Genomic DNA, 17,686 nt, shown 5'->3' on the forward strand with positions numbered 1-17,686 from the left:
GTTTCACAGACTTGACTTTTTTCTTAGAATTCTGACTTTATTTACAATTTTTTCCACAGAAGTCCAACTTTATCACAAAACACTATTCTCAGAATTCTGATTTGTCTTCAAAATAGATTTGCAGCAAGTCTGACTTAAATTCTGGGAGGGATAAAAAAAAAAAAAAAAAAGCCAGGACTTCCACTGGGGGGGCAATTGCAAATACTGCAATTAGTGGACAACCCACTCAACCACCTGAGCCAAAACCACCCCTAAAACAACTGCATTAAAGCTGGATTTAACACAGCTAACAACACAAATTCACCACAAGCTCCATGTTTCTTATTTCACATCACAAGATGTGTTACCCACTTGGCACATGGATACGTTCCGGTATTCTGAATGTTTTAATGGCTTTTCATCCACCTTGACTTAAAAATGTTATCAATTTTAATATAAGCGATATTAGAGAGCCAAGTCAAGACAAGTCAAGTTGGCTTTATTGTCACTTCAACCATATACAGTTTAACAGTACACAGTGAGGCGAAACAACGTTCCTCCAGGAACCAAGGTGCTACATGCAACATAAATTTACAACATAAATTAACAGAAAACTCTAAACTAGCTAACTAAGAGGCCTAGTTAGCTGGCTAGCAGAGACAAGACAGACTGACCTAACATAAATTACAACATAAATTAACAAAAAACTATCTAACTATCTAAGGAAGACTTTTTTTTTGTTATCAGACAGCAGACAACAAAGTGCACGTGCAAATGTGCAAACAAGAGCAGCAAGTGACAGTGTGACAAAAAAACAAAAAAACACAACGTAACATAATAATAAGGTTTTGTGATGATGAATTGAGGTAGTGGAGGAACAGTAAACATTCCTTAGTGTAGCAGCAAAAATTAGGAAGTGCAGAAGTTAGTGCAGAAAGTCCAGTAATAATATTGTGCAAAAGAGCATTTACAGGTTGGTGTGTACGATGGTTTGGTGGTGTAGGTCAGTATGTTTGCGCTTGTGTTGATTAGTCAGTCCAGTCTCAATGTTTTGAGGTAGTTGAGTTAAGCTGAGTGATAATGTTTGTGTGTGTATGTGTGTATGTGTGCGTGTTTATCAGTCAGTCCCTTTTTGCTGAGGAGAAGGATGGCTTGTGGAAAAAAGCTGTTGCACAGTCTGGATGTGTGTGCCCGAATGCTTCGGTACCTTTTTCCAGATGGCAGGAGTGTGAAGAGTGTGTGAGAGGGGTGTGTCCGATCAGCCACAATGCTGGTGGCTTTGCGAATGCATCATGTGGTGTAGATGTCCTCAATAGAGGGGAGAGAGACCCCGATGATCTTCTCTGCTGTTCCCACTATCCGCGTACAACACATTGACCAATCAAAAGCTTCAGAATAGCTTGTTTGTTGCTTACCTTTACACTTTATTGTATGACTGATCATTGACAATTTATTGTACTTTGGCCATGTCTACCTTTGAGTATATTTAAAAGGTTGCTTTCCCAGCTGGTCAACATTTTGACAAACTCTGTGCTAACAGAAAGATTTGGGGAAAAGTAATAAAAGTAGTCATTAAAGGCAGTAGTGTTTCATAAATGGTAAGTTTTACATCAATAGCTTCCATTGGAGCATAATCCCCACCCCCCCCCCAAAAAAACATCAGAAATGCAGATTTCTAGGGATCTGGCTATATATAAACAGCCATATCAGGTATATATAATTTGAGTAATTAGACCTTTTTTATTATTTACAAGACCTAAAATGCCAGCTCAGTCATGGACATGATCAAGATACTTTGAAAAAGCTGTACTGCAATTAATAGGCAATTTGTTTTTGTTCCTGTATCGTCTTTTGAAATAGTTTTGAAATCGTTTCACAGCAGTAGGCTCATTAAGCCTCGTGCTGCTTAGATACCAGCCGGGAAACCAGCATTAGAAAGTTTAAAACAGCCATGTGGGATACTCATTATGGCTTTGGAAGTTTTGTATGGACTTGGATAATTACCACAATATGTTTTTATGCTCGGAAGAAGATGAGTAATGCGGTTTTCTGCCTTTCAGGCTACTGTGAGGATTCACATTTAGAAACAATTAGATTGTCTTTCTGATACAGGTCGTGGTTTCTGCCACAGCTGTCACCCATCTGGCTTGTACCCTTTAGTGCCAAGCAACATGCCACCAAAATGAGGTAGACAAGAGATGGACTCAGATCCTGAGATTTTCTTGTTTGTATTAAGCTCCACTTAATGAATCTTTCCCTAAACACAGTGTCCCCACAATCACATTCTTTATACACAGAAACTGTCCGTTTTTCAAACACCAAGATTTTTTCGCATACAATAAATTATATTTGTGTTCTTTAAACTGTAATGTAGACATCAATCAGCAGCCCAGGAGGTAAAGCATGACATTTTTAACCCGATATGAGAAAGTTCTGTATATCCAGCATTGCAGAACAACATTATCATTCATATAAATGGTCTCGTCACACTCCTGTAGCTCTGTTTTTGGTCTCTACCATCTCCAAAAATGGACTTGGTTGGTTCACTGTGTCTAAAGCAGCTCCCAGCTGTGTTAGTCAGATGTTTGGTGCTGAGCAGGAACTTTAAGGTAGATTTTAGAGCTTTTTTTTTGCCAGAAATAGACAAAAAGGAGAGTCTATTTTAGCATATGCCCAAATATTTTCAGCAGATAGCCACACCACGCCCCCTCTGACTACCACTCAGCTCTTCTAACAGTGTAGCGATTGTCCATGAAGCATGCAACGTCATTATTTTCTGAGGAAACTGGCATCCTGTCTCCGCTTGAACGATGAGACTCTTCTGCCAGGCGAAAGCAGACTAACAGAGAGCTCACCGGCAGCTGTCGAGAAAGATTACAAAAGAAAGCATAACACAAGGCATCACAGTCTCGGGCTGGTGGTGAAGTGGTAATCTGAGGGCAGGCTTATCGAGCTGCCTGCACAGCTTTCTTGTCAAAATAATTTCCTTTTCTTCTTACTACTGGCTGTCACTTATCTGCAGGAAGTAGACACCCTCGTTTAACCCATGCTTCTCCTCGTACAAGTATTCAAGTTGCAATATTATATGCTTTGGAGCTGTTTCTGTTTTGCTAGGCGTGCGCCTGCTGGGTGCATGTGGCTTAATGATTAATTACAGACTACAGGCACACACGGGGGCTTTCCCTGTTTTATGAGCTAATTGTACTGTTTCACACATTGATGTCAATCTAAATTATGTGGACAGTTAAGAAACCCGAAAAAGGTCACACACGTCACAGAAAACTCAAGTGTCCTTGGGTGGTCACATTAGGAGGAGAACTGCACTTGTTTGTGAACTCTTTATCTGTATTTGTTCAGGGAAGGTTAACTGGCTCTCTGTTCCCTTTCCTTCCCTCATAGAGGGCCACTCGAGCCAAAGCCTTTGAGGACTTCCACTGGAGCAGGAATGGGTTTAATCACATGTATTGTACTGGCCTGGGAGGAGACACCGTGTCAGTTTAAGTTACATAAAAGTCTTGAAAATCTAATTTTCCCATTAGCCTCCTTGTGGAGTGTTATGCTCTTACACAAAACATCTTTTTCTGACAGTTTTGGTCGTTTCTGATGAGGGATTTCTATATTTTCAATTCAATTTTATTTATATTGCGCCAAATCACAGCAACAGTTGCCTCAAGGTGCTTTATATTGTAAGGTAGACTCTACAATAATATATACAAAGAAAAAATACAGAAATCATATGACCCGGTATGAGCAAGCACTTTGGCGATAGTGGGAAGGAAAAACTCCCTTTTAACAGGAAGAAACCTCCCAGCTAAGGGAGGGGCGGGGCCATCTGCTGCAACCAGTTGGGGTGAGAGAAGGAAAACAGGATAAAAGACATGCCTTGGAATAGAAACAGAGATTAACAAGTGTGATTCAATGCAGAGAGGTTTATTAACACATGTTGATTTAGAAAGGTGACTGAAAAAGAAATATTCAATGCATCTTGCATATTTTGTCTTTCTCATCATCAAGTAAGGATCCATATATATATTTATTGGAAACTCAGTCCAATTAAAACCAACTAAATTCAGTCTCAATGGCATAATCAGGCTGTTGAATGCTTGAAATATGAGATTTCTGTAGGTCTGACATTACAGGCAATAAACACTTTTTCCCCTGGTTTAAATCTGCAAACTGCATTAGCCACTGTTCAAGGTGGCAACTTTCTAATTCATAACATCAATCTAATTGAGCTGCTAAGCCTTTTTAGATTTATTCAGATAAGTTGCCTAAAAACTTGGCCTATTGCAGGCATAATTATCCAAGGACACTGGTCCTGCTTTGTTTAAGAGGTACAGATTTTAAACCATGTTTTTAGGAGCTTTGTCCAATGTCGTTTTTTTGATCCTGAGCTCTCAGTTAAAATCAGCTCCTGCAAGTTGCTGCAAATCTGTACGCTAAAAGCACCAACCTTTTGTTTTGGACCGAGTCGTGCTGTTCTCTATCCTGTTCCTGCAGTATGTTTCTTTTGATCCCAGATGGTGTTTTGGCTCCTGATGTTTGACCACAAACCCAAACACATGTACAACTCAATAGGATTATCATGGTTGTGCTGCAGTATCCCATACATGGCTCAGCTTTAACAGCAAGGACAGCTATTTAAGAATTCCCCTCCCGACATGACTGGAATACCTTGGGAACTTGCCAGAGACCAGACTGAGCCAAACGCACCAGCTCTTCACATGACCCGTGTGCCTCAGAAAGCAGGCCCGAGCGTCTTTGCACCACTAACTCTTCAGAAGATATTCTGGGATTCTGCTGAATGTTGACGTCAAGCAGTCGGACCGCACAGAAATTCCCCTTGTCTGCCCACCCAAACTGTGTGGCGTGGAGTGTGCCACCAGAGTAATTATACATATTTCAGCGGTTAATTAGAATGGGTTAACTGATGCGTTTAATAAGCCATCATTTGCAGCACTGAGAGGACGAGCCTCTTTTGTCAGACGGCCAATTAGAGCTCCTGTTGCTGCTCTCTGGGGTGGACTTCTATTAGTTTTGGCTGTATTTTAAAGCATAAAAATAGAAACCTTATTAGCCCTGCTAGCAGTATAGCTGTAGAGATCACAATGTTGGTCAGTTCACTAGTTTGAAATGGCTCAACAACTTAAAGTGTCCTGATTTTTGGAGAATAAAATAAAATACTCCCTCTTTCAAGTCTAAGGTTTCAGGTCATAATAAAAATTGTCTCGTCCTTACCAGATTCTAAAATGATTTAAATCCAACTTTAGATGGACAACACTATACGGCATATTGGATGTTATTATTTATCAAAGAAAAATTAAGTCAAAATACTGCAACAGAGTGTGAAAAGTACACCCCATAATGCCACAGCTGGTAAAACCACCTTCAGCAGACTTTGTCAGTCTCTCACGTCACTCTCGAGGAATTTTGGCTTCTTTTCAATGGGATTCAGTTCATTGAGGTTTGCAGGCATCTGTTTATACACAGCACTTTTAAGGTCCCACCACAGCATTTTAATCATGTTGAGGTTAGCGCCTTCATTTTTTTCTTTAGTGCTGTACTTGAGATCATTGTCGTGTTGCATGACCCAATTTCAGCCAAGCTATAGCTGCCAGACAAACTCTCTCCTCTATAGCGGAGTTCATGGTCAAGTCGATGACTTCAAGGTGCCCGGGTCATGTGACTGCAAAAAAAGCCCAAATCGTCACACCACCACTGCCGTGCTGACAGTTGGTTTGAGGTGTTTGTGCTAATATGCTATGTTTTTGGTTTTCACTAAACATGGTGATGTGCATTATGGACAGAAATCAGTCACATCTGTCTAAAATTTTGTTGCAGAGGTATTGTGGTTTCATCCCTTGCAGCTTTGCAAATCTAAGCAGTTCTTTTTAGACAGATGACACTTTCTCTTGGTAATCCTGTCCAAACAAGCCATACTTGTTCAGTCTTTTTCTAATTGTGCTTTTGTGGAGTTTAGCATTTAACATGCTGACTTAGGCCTGGGGAGTCTGAGATGTAGCTCTTGGATTGGATTTTTTTTTGTTTTTGTTTGTTTGTTTTTTTGTTTTTTTTGCAGTGTTGCATAGTCTGACCTTGGGGTGAAATTGGGACATCTACTCCTGTGAAGACTGGTAACCGTCTTGAATGTTTTCCACTTGTTTATATTCTTTTTCGCTGTGGAATGGTGGACTTCAAGTTGTTTGGAAAGACCTTGAGAACAACACATATCTGGATGCTCCAGACTAGAAAGCTGCCAAAACATCTGTGTTTTATAGAGGAGCTCACACTCCCTGAGGAAGTTTATTTGATTGACACAGCGAGGCTGTATTTATCTATTATAAAACCTGCTAAGGACAAGATGATTTGTTTTATTACGTTGAGAAATGTGAAATCATAGAATTTAAAGAATGTCTACTTTCTTTTTTCCATGAATTTGATAGCAGCAGCATCCATTAATAACAAATGTCCTCTTAAATGCTCTTTTTTTTTTTTTTCCAGGTAGGATTTTTTTCACACTTTAGCTGATTTCACTATCATTCTCAAAGTTTGGAAAGCTTGTTCATGTTACAAGAGGAGGACATCATAAAACTGGAAAGAGACTGAGAAGCTTGTCATAAGTAATCTCAACTTCCCTTCAGGGTCAAAATATACTTTCCCATCATTTTGGCTGCATTGTGTGTTCTGGTCCTTTAATTGAAAGCAACCAGAGTTCCTTTTTTTAGTTCACGTCTTATCTGAGAGACTTCTTCAGATATAAAAACTCTCGGACTCCCACCGCCCACTGGAACAAAAACTTGGTTATCATGACCTCGCACTGCTGAGCAGAGAGTGTTTCCTCTTAGGCACGAGGGACAGAAAAGGGACACACAGCACATTAAGAGAGCACTTAAAATATGTGGTTATTAAACTTGGCCTTGGAAAAGATATTAACCAGGGAGAAGCAGAACAGCAGGAGGAACAACACTGGCGTTCTTTATGTGGCAGGTTTGTCGGAAAAACTCAAAATTTTGTCCAAACATCACATTCGGCGTGCTTCAGACCCAGCAACAGCCTCAGACAAAATCTGGTTCATCCCAAGGACAAAATACACAAACAAGCTAAACAATAAAACATATGCTGTGCAAGAGAGTTTGGGCCTTTACATAGAAACAGCTCCTCAAAGCAAGACTGAGCTTTAAATCTGCACCTAAAGGAGAAAGGACACCATCGCTGAAAAGAGGTGGTGCCCTATAGGACACAAAATATCAGCCACCTATAATGCACTCTTGAAATCTCTTTCCCCATCATTCGCACGTTGACTGCTCCTTAGCAAAGCAGAGCCAGTTATGCATTACTAGCAATACAGCTTGATGGCTACTTTCAGCTCCTTCCTTTCCACAAGCTTTTTACACCAGATGCCCTTCCAGACACAACCCTAAAGAGAATTTTCATCTCTGGGTGAAACTGAAGTAGATGCCTTTTTGATTGCTAAATGAACATGTTAACCACTGCACCACTAGAGCCATGCTCACTAACAATATGGTGTAACACTTGTTTGTGCTTCAGCACACTCATGGATAGCAGCTGGTCTGTGTTGTGAGTAATATACAACAGTAGCAGTACAGACTTTGTAGAATTTTACTGCTGTTTATGTGCACTGCTGTCATCTTGGGTTGTGGAGTCTGGGGTGGGGTAGCATTACTCTGACTTTTGGAGTTGGAACTCCAACTCAAGTGGGAGGGGTTTCCAGTTGAAAATTCTGATTGGGAACTTGGTATTTCGGATTTCTAAATTCAAATTGAATGCCCCAAGATTTAGATCTTGGCTCATGTGATCCAAAATTTAGGAGTGGGGGAAGAAGTCCAGTTGCTTTGAATTTTAGCCCTGACTTTGAGAACCTACACAGGCATGCTAAATATAAAGTATCAGCTTACTAACATTGGATAGCATATAACTGTTAGCTTCAAGACCTGAAGATGCAAACGGTGTGGCTGCAGGCTCTGCTTTCTTAATTAAATCATTAGTCTGCAAATGACTTATCAAACAGAGTTAGTTCACATAGATAATAACCACTGTTTCACCTTTTAGCCAGCTGTTTCTGGAATTATATTAAAAGTAAATGTAATGAATTGCTTTGCTCTTCAAATGGCTGTAGGCTAATTAGCTAATGGGAGTGTGTATGAGTCCAAACTCTTTAGTAAAAGCTGCAGCCAACTGCCTCCATCTTTGAGCCACAGAGCTGCTGCTGCATGCCTCTTTCTGCTCCTTTGTAGGTGCAGAGCAGTGGCAGGCAGCTTCCTTTTGGCTGGGGACTGCAGGCAGTGAGCTGGCAGCCTGCTCTCTGACTGTGACATCACTTTTCCAAACACTTACCACTGGAAGGTTGTCCATATATGGAAGAGCTCCACTTTCTCCAGACTGTCAGGTCTATCCCGCTTTCCTGCATTGTGTATGCCTGTGTGTGTGTGTGTGTGTGTGTGTGTGTGTGTGTGTGTGTGTGTGTGTGTGTGTGTGTGTGTGTGAGAGACAGAGAAAGATATAGCCGGTTTTACCTTACAAGGCAGACAGACTTGGCCATCTCTTCACATGTTTGCAGGAGCTTTGTGGTGACTCATCTTTCTACTCACAGCTCTCATACTGTAGTAAATGGATGGATTATGAGATTAGCAGCACTGGGGCTCAGACAAAAGGAACCCCCTTACCCACCTTGTCCAATAATCTATTATTTTTATAGCATGATGTTGGATTTAATTTTGTTGTTTTTACATCTCATTGTTATCCAACCTTGCTCATACCAGGTTGGACTTAAGAATGGACTTAATTCTTTGTGGCATAGAATTACAAAGGTGCAGAAAACATTCTGCACCTTTGTAATTTTGGTTAACATGATAGCATCACACAGTTGCTCCAGATTTGTAAGCTGCACATCCATGATGAGAAGTTTCTGTTCCGCCACTTCCCAAAGGTGATCTGTTGGATTGAGATCTGGTGACTGTGAAGGCCATTTGAATGCAGTGAGCTCAGCTCGGTCCAATAACCATACCAGATTCAAAGTCACTAAAATCAACTTTCTTTAACTTTAACTCTCAGTTGTGGATGGCTAAGTGAACTGTGTCACAGATGCTAATTTCTGAAGTGTTTCTGAGCCACAGAATTGTCCCCGTTTAGTAGGACCATTTTTTTCTTTGTCCACACTCACTAATTTACAACACGTTTGCATGGAGTGTCAGACTGGTTTCATTCATCCACACTTTGCATCATTCTTTGCATTTGCCAAGTGTGATGTGTGAACAGGCATCAGTTTTGGCAATGATTTTATTATTTATGCATGATCTCTCTTGGATTGTGCTTCTTTTCATTTTTAAGCGACTGTACGATCTTATGACCTCCTCTTGGATGTCAAATATTTTCTCCAAACTTTAGTTGGAGTTGGTTCATGTCATTGGATCCCAACTTATGACTAAACAGATTGAAAGAGGAGCTTCGTCCCTGCTGGATAATATCAAAACTGTTGGAAAGCATCTCAATAGTGACCGAAATTTTTAACACAACACCACAACATGAATGCAGCCCTCTTTGAAACCACTCCTTTATGTTTGCTTTACAGTCACACAAATAATTCCAGTTTGCTTAAAATATAAATGTAGTAAATATTTTTAAAGATATCCTGCTTATGTGTTACTGCCTGAACAATAATGAAAACATTTAAAGCAGTACCAGTACATGATATTCTGCATAATGAGGGGACTACTTTACTTTTAATACCTATATAGCCTTTTAAATTCAAAGTGTGGCATTTGGTATAACTGCAATGCACTCTGCAAAACAACCTACCAAAATATGACTGGTCCCCTGGTGCCCCATCCACCAAAGCTACTGGACTGGAGTACTGTTACTTAGACACGTGGTTTTTCCATATTATGCTACTTTCTGCTTTTACCGCATTGCATTATTTTAAAGGTCTTGTTAGTTAGTGTTTTTGCAGATTAATTGCCTTATTGTAGATCAAGCTACAGAACAATAAATAAGTGATTAAAATCATCAACAGCTGGAACATTAAAGAGATACATGCATCAATGAATCTGTTATCATAATCCAATAATATCATTTTGAAAAGTGTTACTGGACATAATACGTGCATTAAATATTGGGAATATATTTGGATTATACAACCTGTGCATTATTAAGCTACTGAAGTAGGATTATAGGTTTTACTTGCATTAATGCATTTAAAGTTTAAATGCATTAAATTCTCCCTAGCAGAACAATTATCCAACATGCCTTCTTGTGAAGCTCCACTCTTCACATAAGAAGTCTGAAACAGGAAACAGGGCTGCACATGAGCACGAAAATCATGTTTACTATGCCTGTTTTCTACCATAATTTTATTTCTGTTTTCAATATTTTCTGGGGAGCCCCCACCGCTGAAAAAGAAAAATATCTAGAAACGCCCCTGTTTCTAGGTTACTTTCCTCTACTTCACTTTGAATGCACAGCTTTTAATTTTACTTTTTGATACTTTGACTTGCGGAAAGATTATTACCTCTAATTATTTAAATAAAACAATTGAAAAAAAAAAAAGTACACTTGTTTTAGTCAGATTACAGGCCGAAAGATATTTGGCTCGACCCAGGCAGTCAACCTTGGTTATAAAGCCTCACCACTGACAGCCCAAGCAGCCAGTCTGCTTCGGGGAGGCGGTTTCTGAGTCCCAGAGGCGTCCAATCGGATTCCTGGGTCTGCTATCGATTCCAATTTGTCTGAGGCAAAGTTTTTGCGTCCGTCGCTCCTCGATACTAGACCTGCCTACTGAGGGCTGAATGCTCCTGCTTGGGGAAAAAAATAGAGCAGATAGAAGAAGAAGAAAAGAGGCAGAGTTGGAGGGAGAGAGAGAAAAAGAGAGCGAGAGAGGGAAGCCGGGGGTGGACCGTTAATTTCATCCACACACCGTCTTGAATGCGTGGAGGAGAGTAGACTGAGCTGCTGTAAAAAAACATCACCTCGCCGAGGACCGGAGGACTTACGAGACAAGCAGAGAGCGTCTATATATAAAGCTTTATATATACATGTATAATATGGAACACTATGATGAAGAAAATTACTATATGCAACAAGAAGATGACTGGGATCGGGATCTCCTCTTGGATCCTGCATGGGAGAAGCAGCAGAGAAAGGTAAGGGCTTTGACTTCCTTCTGTCTCCCGTGCGGAAGTGGGATTGTTGCCTGTGATAATAATTAGGCTCTAATAACACAGCTCATTAATATTATCGCCACACATCCGCTTGGATGTGCACTTGGCGACTTTGGCTCCAGATCGATCCGTTAGTGGAGCCAGCAGACAACCAACGGCAGCCCCAAAAACCAGCTGGCAGTGGCTTGCTTTAATTATCAGGCTCATTATCGCGGCCAAAATCACCTGTACGGCTTCTTTGGGTACTTTTAAATACGGCTCCAAAACTTTTCTCGTCTACAGATCTCGGAGAGACTTGCGGATATCCCGCAGAGCTGTAGACGTATAGCGACCGTGTGTAGGAACAGCACTTTACGTGAAGCAGGAGGGAAAGCGTATGAGGAGGGACAATTAGAAGGCGGACGGGACGGCCACTTTTTTAGCGCAACAGATGTCAGCCATGCGCTTGACTGCATATGGTGTGTACCTGGCCCCTCCTGTCATCTGGCTTATGATGCGACGTGGATTAGGCCATGATTAACAACCCGGGGATGGAGTGTATTTGTGTGAGAAGGGGGGTAAACTCACCATAATTCCCTCCGACTCCCCTTTATTTAGCCATTTTACGCGCGGATTCTACGTATTTTCTAGCGCCACTAACAAAGGAGTACTTGTTTCTAGTTAGGAAGTTGTTTGCGGTGTTATTACCAGTGATAGAAAGTTAGCCATTTGACTTCTGACACTACTTTTCTTCCCCTTTGAGTGATTATGAGCGCTGTAACCCGAACTGCACACGGTTTATATTTTCAATAAAGAGCTTTAAGACGTCTTAACAAGTCCGGATCTTCTACACGCCTCTCCCAGCTGCTGCTCGTTTTCCAAATGGAATATGAATGGTCTGTTTCGAGAATGGGTGCTACTTTTCCCCTCCCTGTTCCCCATACTTGTCCTCTGCTTTGAAAAAGGGGGAAGAAAAACGCTGTGGAATCTGAGTAAGCTGTGGTTTGGTTTGGGCTGGGCTTGGATGGGAGCAAGCGTGCCCAAAAATGGTAATAATCGGCCCCTCTCGCTGCTGTTGGAAAACTTCTCCCCGAGTTTCTTTCTTGCTCTACGAAGCTCTCGGCTTCTGGTTTCCTGGATTATGTCATCGGCAGGCTGCTACCGGTCGAGAGCAGATAAAGGGGAAGTAAAGGAAAGGTATGCGGGGTTGATGTCAGGTGTGAACAGTAGACCGAAGTGCTTCGGACATCAGTAGGTAATTGTCTCCTGCTGGTGCTCCTTTAGGGGCTTTTGGTATATAAAGGTCATCATGCAACAAACGGGAAAGTTTCACCTGGCTGTTTTGTTCTGCCCATATCGCAAACAAGTCAGAATTTGTGGTGAAACACTTGCCTGTGATAACCTGCACATTCCTGTGCCTGCATGGCCCTCATTGATCTAATCATCCAGCAGAGAGCAAGGATATTTATTCATGTAAACTTCCCCTTGTCTGACAGAGCACTGATGATGGGTTATGTTGAGGTCTGACCAGACACAATTGCAGACTGAGAGGGATCACAGCAGCCCCCACCTTCCTCTGCAGACCTGCACCTCTGTCCTTTGCCCCAAGGAGGGCATGGATAACTGTCACACGCGTGCACACTTCTCCGTGTGCATGTGTGCACGCAGCACTGAAAAATTCCTCCCAAGCTTCAGCAATCAGCTCTACTGCTGATGTACAGATAACCAGGAAGCCTTTCAGTCTCTCCCTCATAACTTTCTTTATTCTGATCTTAGTGTTTAAGTGCTTCAACATCTAAGATGTTGGTCACTGTACTTAAACATAAAATGAAACGATAGCTGATTATTTGAAGGTTTTTGCTGTTGTAGAATATAACTGGAGTTATCTAAACTCACTGTTGTTTGGATACTGATACAGACCACCAAGATGTGATAATTAGGTGGATAAAAATTTACAACCAAATTAATTCTCTTTGGGTCCAAGTGGCCATATGTGTCCATGCTGGGTGTCTCTTTACTGTTCAAGTGTCTTTTAAACTTTTTAACAGTGCAAAAGTACAAAAAAAGAGCACATTACACAGGTGAGGGCTTTTTTTCCAGGCTCTTTTGCAATTCACTAACACACACACACACACACACACACACACACACACACACACACACACACACAAAAGCCTGGCGTGTCTGAGAGTGCTTAAAATATTTGGAGTCCGATACAAGTCTTAACCTGACTCCCACGCACAAAGATATCTTCTAATCTTGAAATCCTAATGTCTTTGCATACCCAGGTGTCTGCTGCCCTCTGCCAAAGGTTACATGAAGCTCACATATTGTCACCTTTATCACATGATACATTCCTTAGTGATCACTCTGAGTGAACTTTATCGTCGCGCTCCTTTAATTTTTGGTCATTTTAATTTTTGGTCATTTTGTTTTTCTGTAGCTGGAAGGTGGAGTTCAGGTGTTAACTGCTCTAGCTAATTTGTCCAGGTTTGTCCTTATAAGGGTATGAGCTGCAGCACGTTCCACCAGATCTGCCTGTAAACCTCCCGCCTCCTACTTCCCATCTCACACACCCCTAAACTCTGTGTTCCCAACCCACACCCACATTCCCCTGGCCAGACTCTACAAGCCAGGTCACAGATCAGAGTCTCTGATCTCACGATTTGTTCACCTTCGCCAATAAAGTGGAGACAGACGCAGAGCATACCTGTTCTCTGAGGCAAAGAGCAGAAAAGTGGTATGTCTCTTTAATTTGTGATGACTGCCGGCAGCAGAATCAGCGTGCTGATCAATAGATTTCTCTGAATTGTGATGTCAGAGAGTTCATGTGCTATGTGGCCAGGAAGGCTTTGCAGAGGCTTGCCTGTCTGTGTGATGCATATGTGGGAAGTGTCTGTAAAGCGAATCAGTCACCACTGTGATCAATCAGCACTGGGCGTGGCTGTCACAGGCAGCAGACTTCCCAATTCGGCACCCTGACCAACATCCACGTACAGTCACTCAACCTCTTCTGGAAGAAGTAGCACGATTAATTTGATAAGCAATAATTTCAATAACTGAAGTAAAAATTTCAAAGCTTTTCCCATGTGGCGATGTGCTGAGTGATTTCCTTCACCATACATGGATATTTTAGTTCTGTAAATAAGCAAGTCTGTTGGCTGCTCGTGTCCTAAAAAACATCAAGTTTCATCACTCAGGAAACTGACTCAACACATGAATGACGGTGTGACGTTTTACTTCTAGTAAGAAAACCTTTAAGAGATGAGTGTTTTGTTCCACACTGGCAGCTGTTTGCTACATTGCATAATAGGATGTGTAATGTCAGCTCTGGCCACCTCTCAAAATGCTTCCTGTCATCAAATTCCTCTGTTCCCATGATGCACCTTTCCAAACCCTGTTTTTTTTTTTTTTTTCTTTCTTTCTTTTTTTTTTTTTTTTAAACAAAAGGAGAAGAGTGTCAGATCGTTGGTGACAAAGCGGTGGATGTCAAAAGAGTAAAAAAACCCTCCAGCCACCCACCTTCCTCTCTGTCTCTGTCTCCCAGGCAGCTCTGCTCTCCACACTGATCAAGGCGTCAAGTGCTGAAATGTTGCTCCTCTTCACTACATAAAACATGAGCAGGCTGAAGAGTGTGTCACATTTATTTTCCATTTTCAGTAAACTGCCCGTCTGTGTCATGTGATGTTTTCCTTGCTGCGGCCTGTCATTGAGCCCTGATGACCACTGCCACCAAGGACTGCACTCAATCATATGATTAAACTCACATGTGCTTATCATCGTTTGTGTACATGAATGATATTTTGAGCCAGTAAAATGTCATTTTGTCAGTGACCTTATGAGAGAAACAGTTATAAGTCTTATAATAGCAGTTAAATGAAACACACGATAGGACTGAGATATGCAGAAAATATGAACAACAAAAGAGAAAATGCTTTTTTTTTTCTTTTTTTTTTTTAAACTTGTGAGGGTCAGTTTAGGAACATAAATTTACACATGTGAATTTAGTTTGTTTAAATATACAATACAATCTAATAATATGGATAATATTTGCACTATTTCCGGTCTACAAACACAGAAACAAACACACACAGTCAATGGGAAGAGTTGTTGCTCAGCCAGCTTTGAGGTAAAACATTCCCAGCATGTGCTTTGCACAATGTGCAATAGTCAAAGTTATAGTGTTAAAATATGTCCACAGTCATGGTTTAACATGTGAACAAATTCAGGTTATCCGCTTCCTCGGGGTGAGACAGGCTACAAAAAAATACAAGCAAAGACATTTTCTTGGTTTATCCTAAACCGTTTCCAAGTTTGGAAGATGAATTTGTGTTAATGTTCTTTATATCTTCCTAGGAAAATGGGAAACATTTATTAATATGTATGTAAACATGGATTTAAATACAGAATATAAGGTAAAAACAGAGTTTTAAGCGCTAATGAGCTTGAAAGTCAGTATTTGGTATGGCGATCTTTATTCTTCACGCAGCCTGAACTTTCTTAGGAAAGTTTTCTTCCCTTGATGATTCTGATTACGAGACTGGACGTCAGTGGAAAAAGCAGCCAAAGACCTTCAGAAAGCCTGGAGAGCTATTGCCAAGGTTAAGAAGACGAGATGTGACATGTTGCTGGGATGTGTTAGCCACTCTCCCATTTCTGTGATGTATCTTTATATTTAGAGGACTTTTAAAAAAAACAAAACAAAAAAAAAAAACTATTGCGAGACTGTGAAGTCCCGGTCGTTTCTCTGATGCGGCCTTTATCTGATTCAGAGATGCTTCAGGGAAGTGAGCAACCTTTTGTCTGTTTGTCAGCAGGAGGCGGTTCAGCATCCTTTTCTCAGTCACTTAGTCATCTGTCAGGGTGGCTGCAGCTCCCTGTGAAGCACTAAAAAGTCTCAAAATTCAATATGTGAGTGAAAGATATCTTATTAGAAGACTCAGGAACTCCCAGGTGGATCCTACTGTTGTGGTTACTGCCGCCAGACTATAAATCCCAACAGGGGCTCCCAGGAGAAGCAGTCATGATACCCCGGTCACGGCTCTCAGGGCTCTGTCTCGTTTTCTGTATTGATGGGGTCACATGCTGACACCCAGGCTGAGAGCGCACAGGATCATCCACTCTCCCCATCATAGGAAGTTTTATGTGCGTGCTCCTAGCTCAGCTGGAGGGGTGTGCTCAGAGGAGTTGTGCAAATTTTATATTCCAGATATTAAAGAGCAGATGTTTTATCTTGAATTGAAATGCAGTGGTTTAATGACACAGACGTGTTTATAATTTTGACTGAAATAGATTTTTATTCATGAAAGAAGCATTTACTGTCAACCTGTTGAATGCCATATGCACGTTCCCATGAAAAACTGAATGTCTTCCATGTTTCTTCCAGTTTTCTCATTTGGGATTCAAACCAAAAACAAGATTCCTGCCATGAAACTGCTTCCTTTCTTCTTTTGTAAAATCTTCCTGTAAACTGATCCGGCGTGAACGCAATGTGGGTTTGATGGAGTCTGTTTCATAATTAGCTGAAACATCTTGTTATCTGCTGCTAATGAGAAGCTTTCAGTCTGGAGGAAACCCTCTCCTCTTTATGGCCTGAAGCTTTTGGTGGATGTACGGTGTGTCAGAAGACTGACCTGTGTCTAATGACTCTTACATAACCCCACTCTGCGTCTCAAGAAGGTGTTTTATTCTGCTGGGGCTTTAGTTGGAGGACTGGTGTCACTGTTTGCCCAGGAAATGTCAAATTGAAGGAGCTGTTTTTACTTTAATTGCTTCTTATGTGATGTTCCCTTACTGAGTTCATAATTTTTGGAAGAACTACTGGATGCACTGGCACACAGTTGGACATTAATGGTTCTCAGATGTAACTCAATGAGTTTTCATGATTCCCAGCTATGCTATGAAGTAGGTATTGTCTGTATCTTGTGAGTCTGTGTGTGTTTGTCTTCAGGGGAAAGTTGAGACCTGACGACACCTTCTTTCTTCAACCGCACAGGCTTTTTTGAGTTTATATTGACTGGATTTGTCAAGGAAATAACACTGCAACTGTGCAAGGTAAAGGCATGAAACTTTGTTAGTTCAAAGTAAAGAGTGCTGGAATCAGAGGGGCAAATGTCAGTTCCCACTTTATGTCTAGTTTCCTTATGAAGTGCAGGAGTATTTTCTCAGAACTCACTGGCATTGTGGTGGGATCTTTTTTCTGGCATGAGTGTGCTTTAGGTCCCTGCATTTGGAGCATTGCTTAGTGTTTAGTTTTTTTTCACCTGAATTTTTCCTTGGATACAGATTTTCCTGATCAGATGCTGCTGGAAGAATTAGTTTAAACTTGAATATCTGAATAGCCATGTGCAGCACTGTGGATGTATCTCCTCTGTGTGTGTGTGTTACCATGCAGTGAGAGCCAGCGACTGAGAGAGTTGTTCCCAGCTGTCTGAAGAAAGAAGGTCAGACCGCTGCACAACTTCTCGTCCGTTCTTGGCCTGCAAAAACATTTCCATGCTGTCGGTGAAATTCTCATCGCTGAACAGTTTCTCCTTTATTTGTTTCAGGAAGGT

The 17,686-nt window shown here is 41.2% G+C and overlaps 1 protein-coding gene across 6 annotated transcripts in view; it reads left to right on the forward strand.

Annotated features, from left to right (window-relative positions):
- Positions 1 to 10,736: 10,736 nt before the first annotated feature.
- Positions 10,737 to 17,686, forward strand: part of actn1 (actinin, alpha 1) — a 57,122-nt gene continuing 50,172 nt past the window's right edge. For 3 of the 6 annotated variants that reach the window (XM_085258435.1, XM_085258436.1, XM_085258439.1), the window contains exon 1: positions 10,738 to 11,135. In XM_085258435.1, coding sequence (XP_085114561.1) covers positions 11,028 to 11,135 — 108 coding nt within the window. In that variant the 5' untranslated portion in view covers positions 10,738 to 11,027. Of the gene's footprint in view, positions 11,136 to 17,686 lie in introns of all 6 variants that reach the window. The other 3 variants (XM_085258437.1, XM_085258438.1, XM_085258440.1) reach the window with 2 other exon arrangements.

This window comes from Mchenga conophoros, linkage group LG19 (assembly GCF_057382185.1).
Source record: "Mchenga conophoros isolate Kocher_MC1m ecotype Shallow Benthic linkage group LG19, M_conophoros_male_GT1.1, whole genome shotgun sequence".
In the NCBI taxonomy this organism is placed as follows: Eukaryota; Metazoa; Chordata; class Actinopteri; order Cichliformes; family Cichlidae; genus Mchenga; species Mchenga conophoros.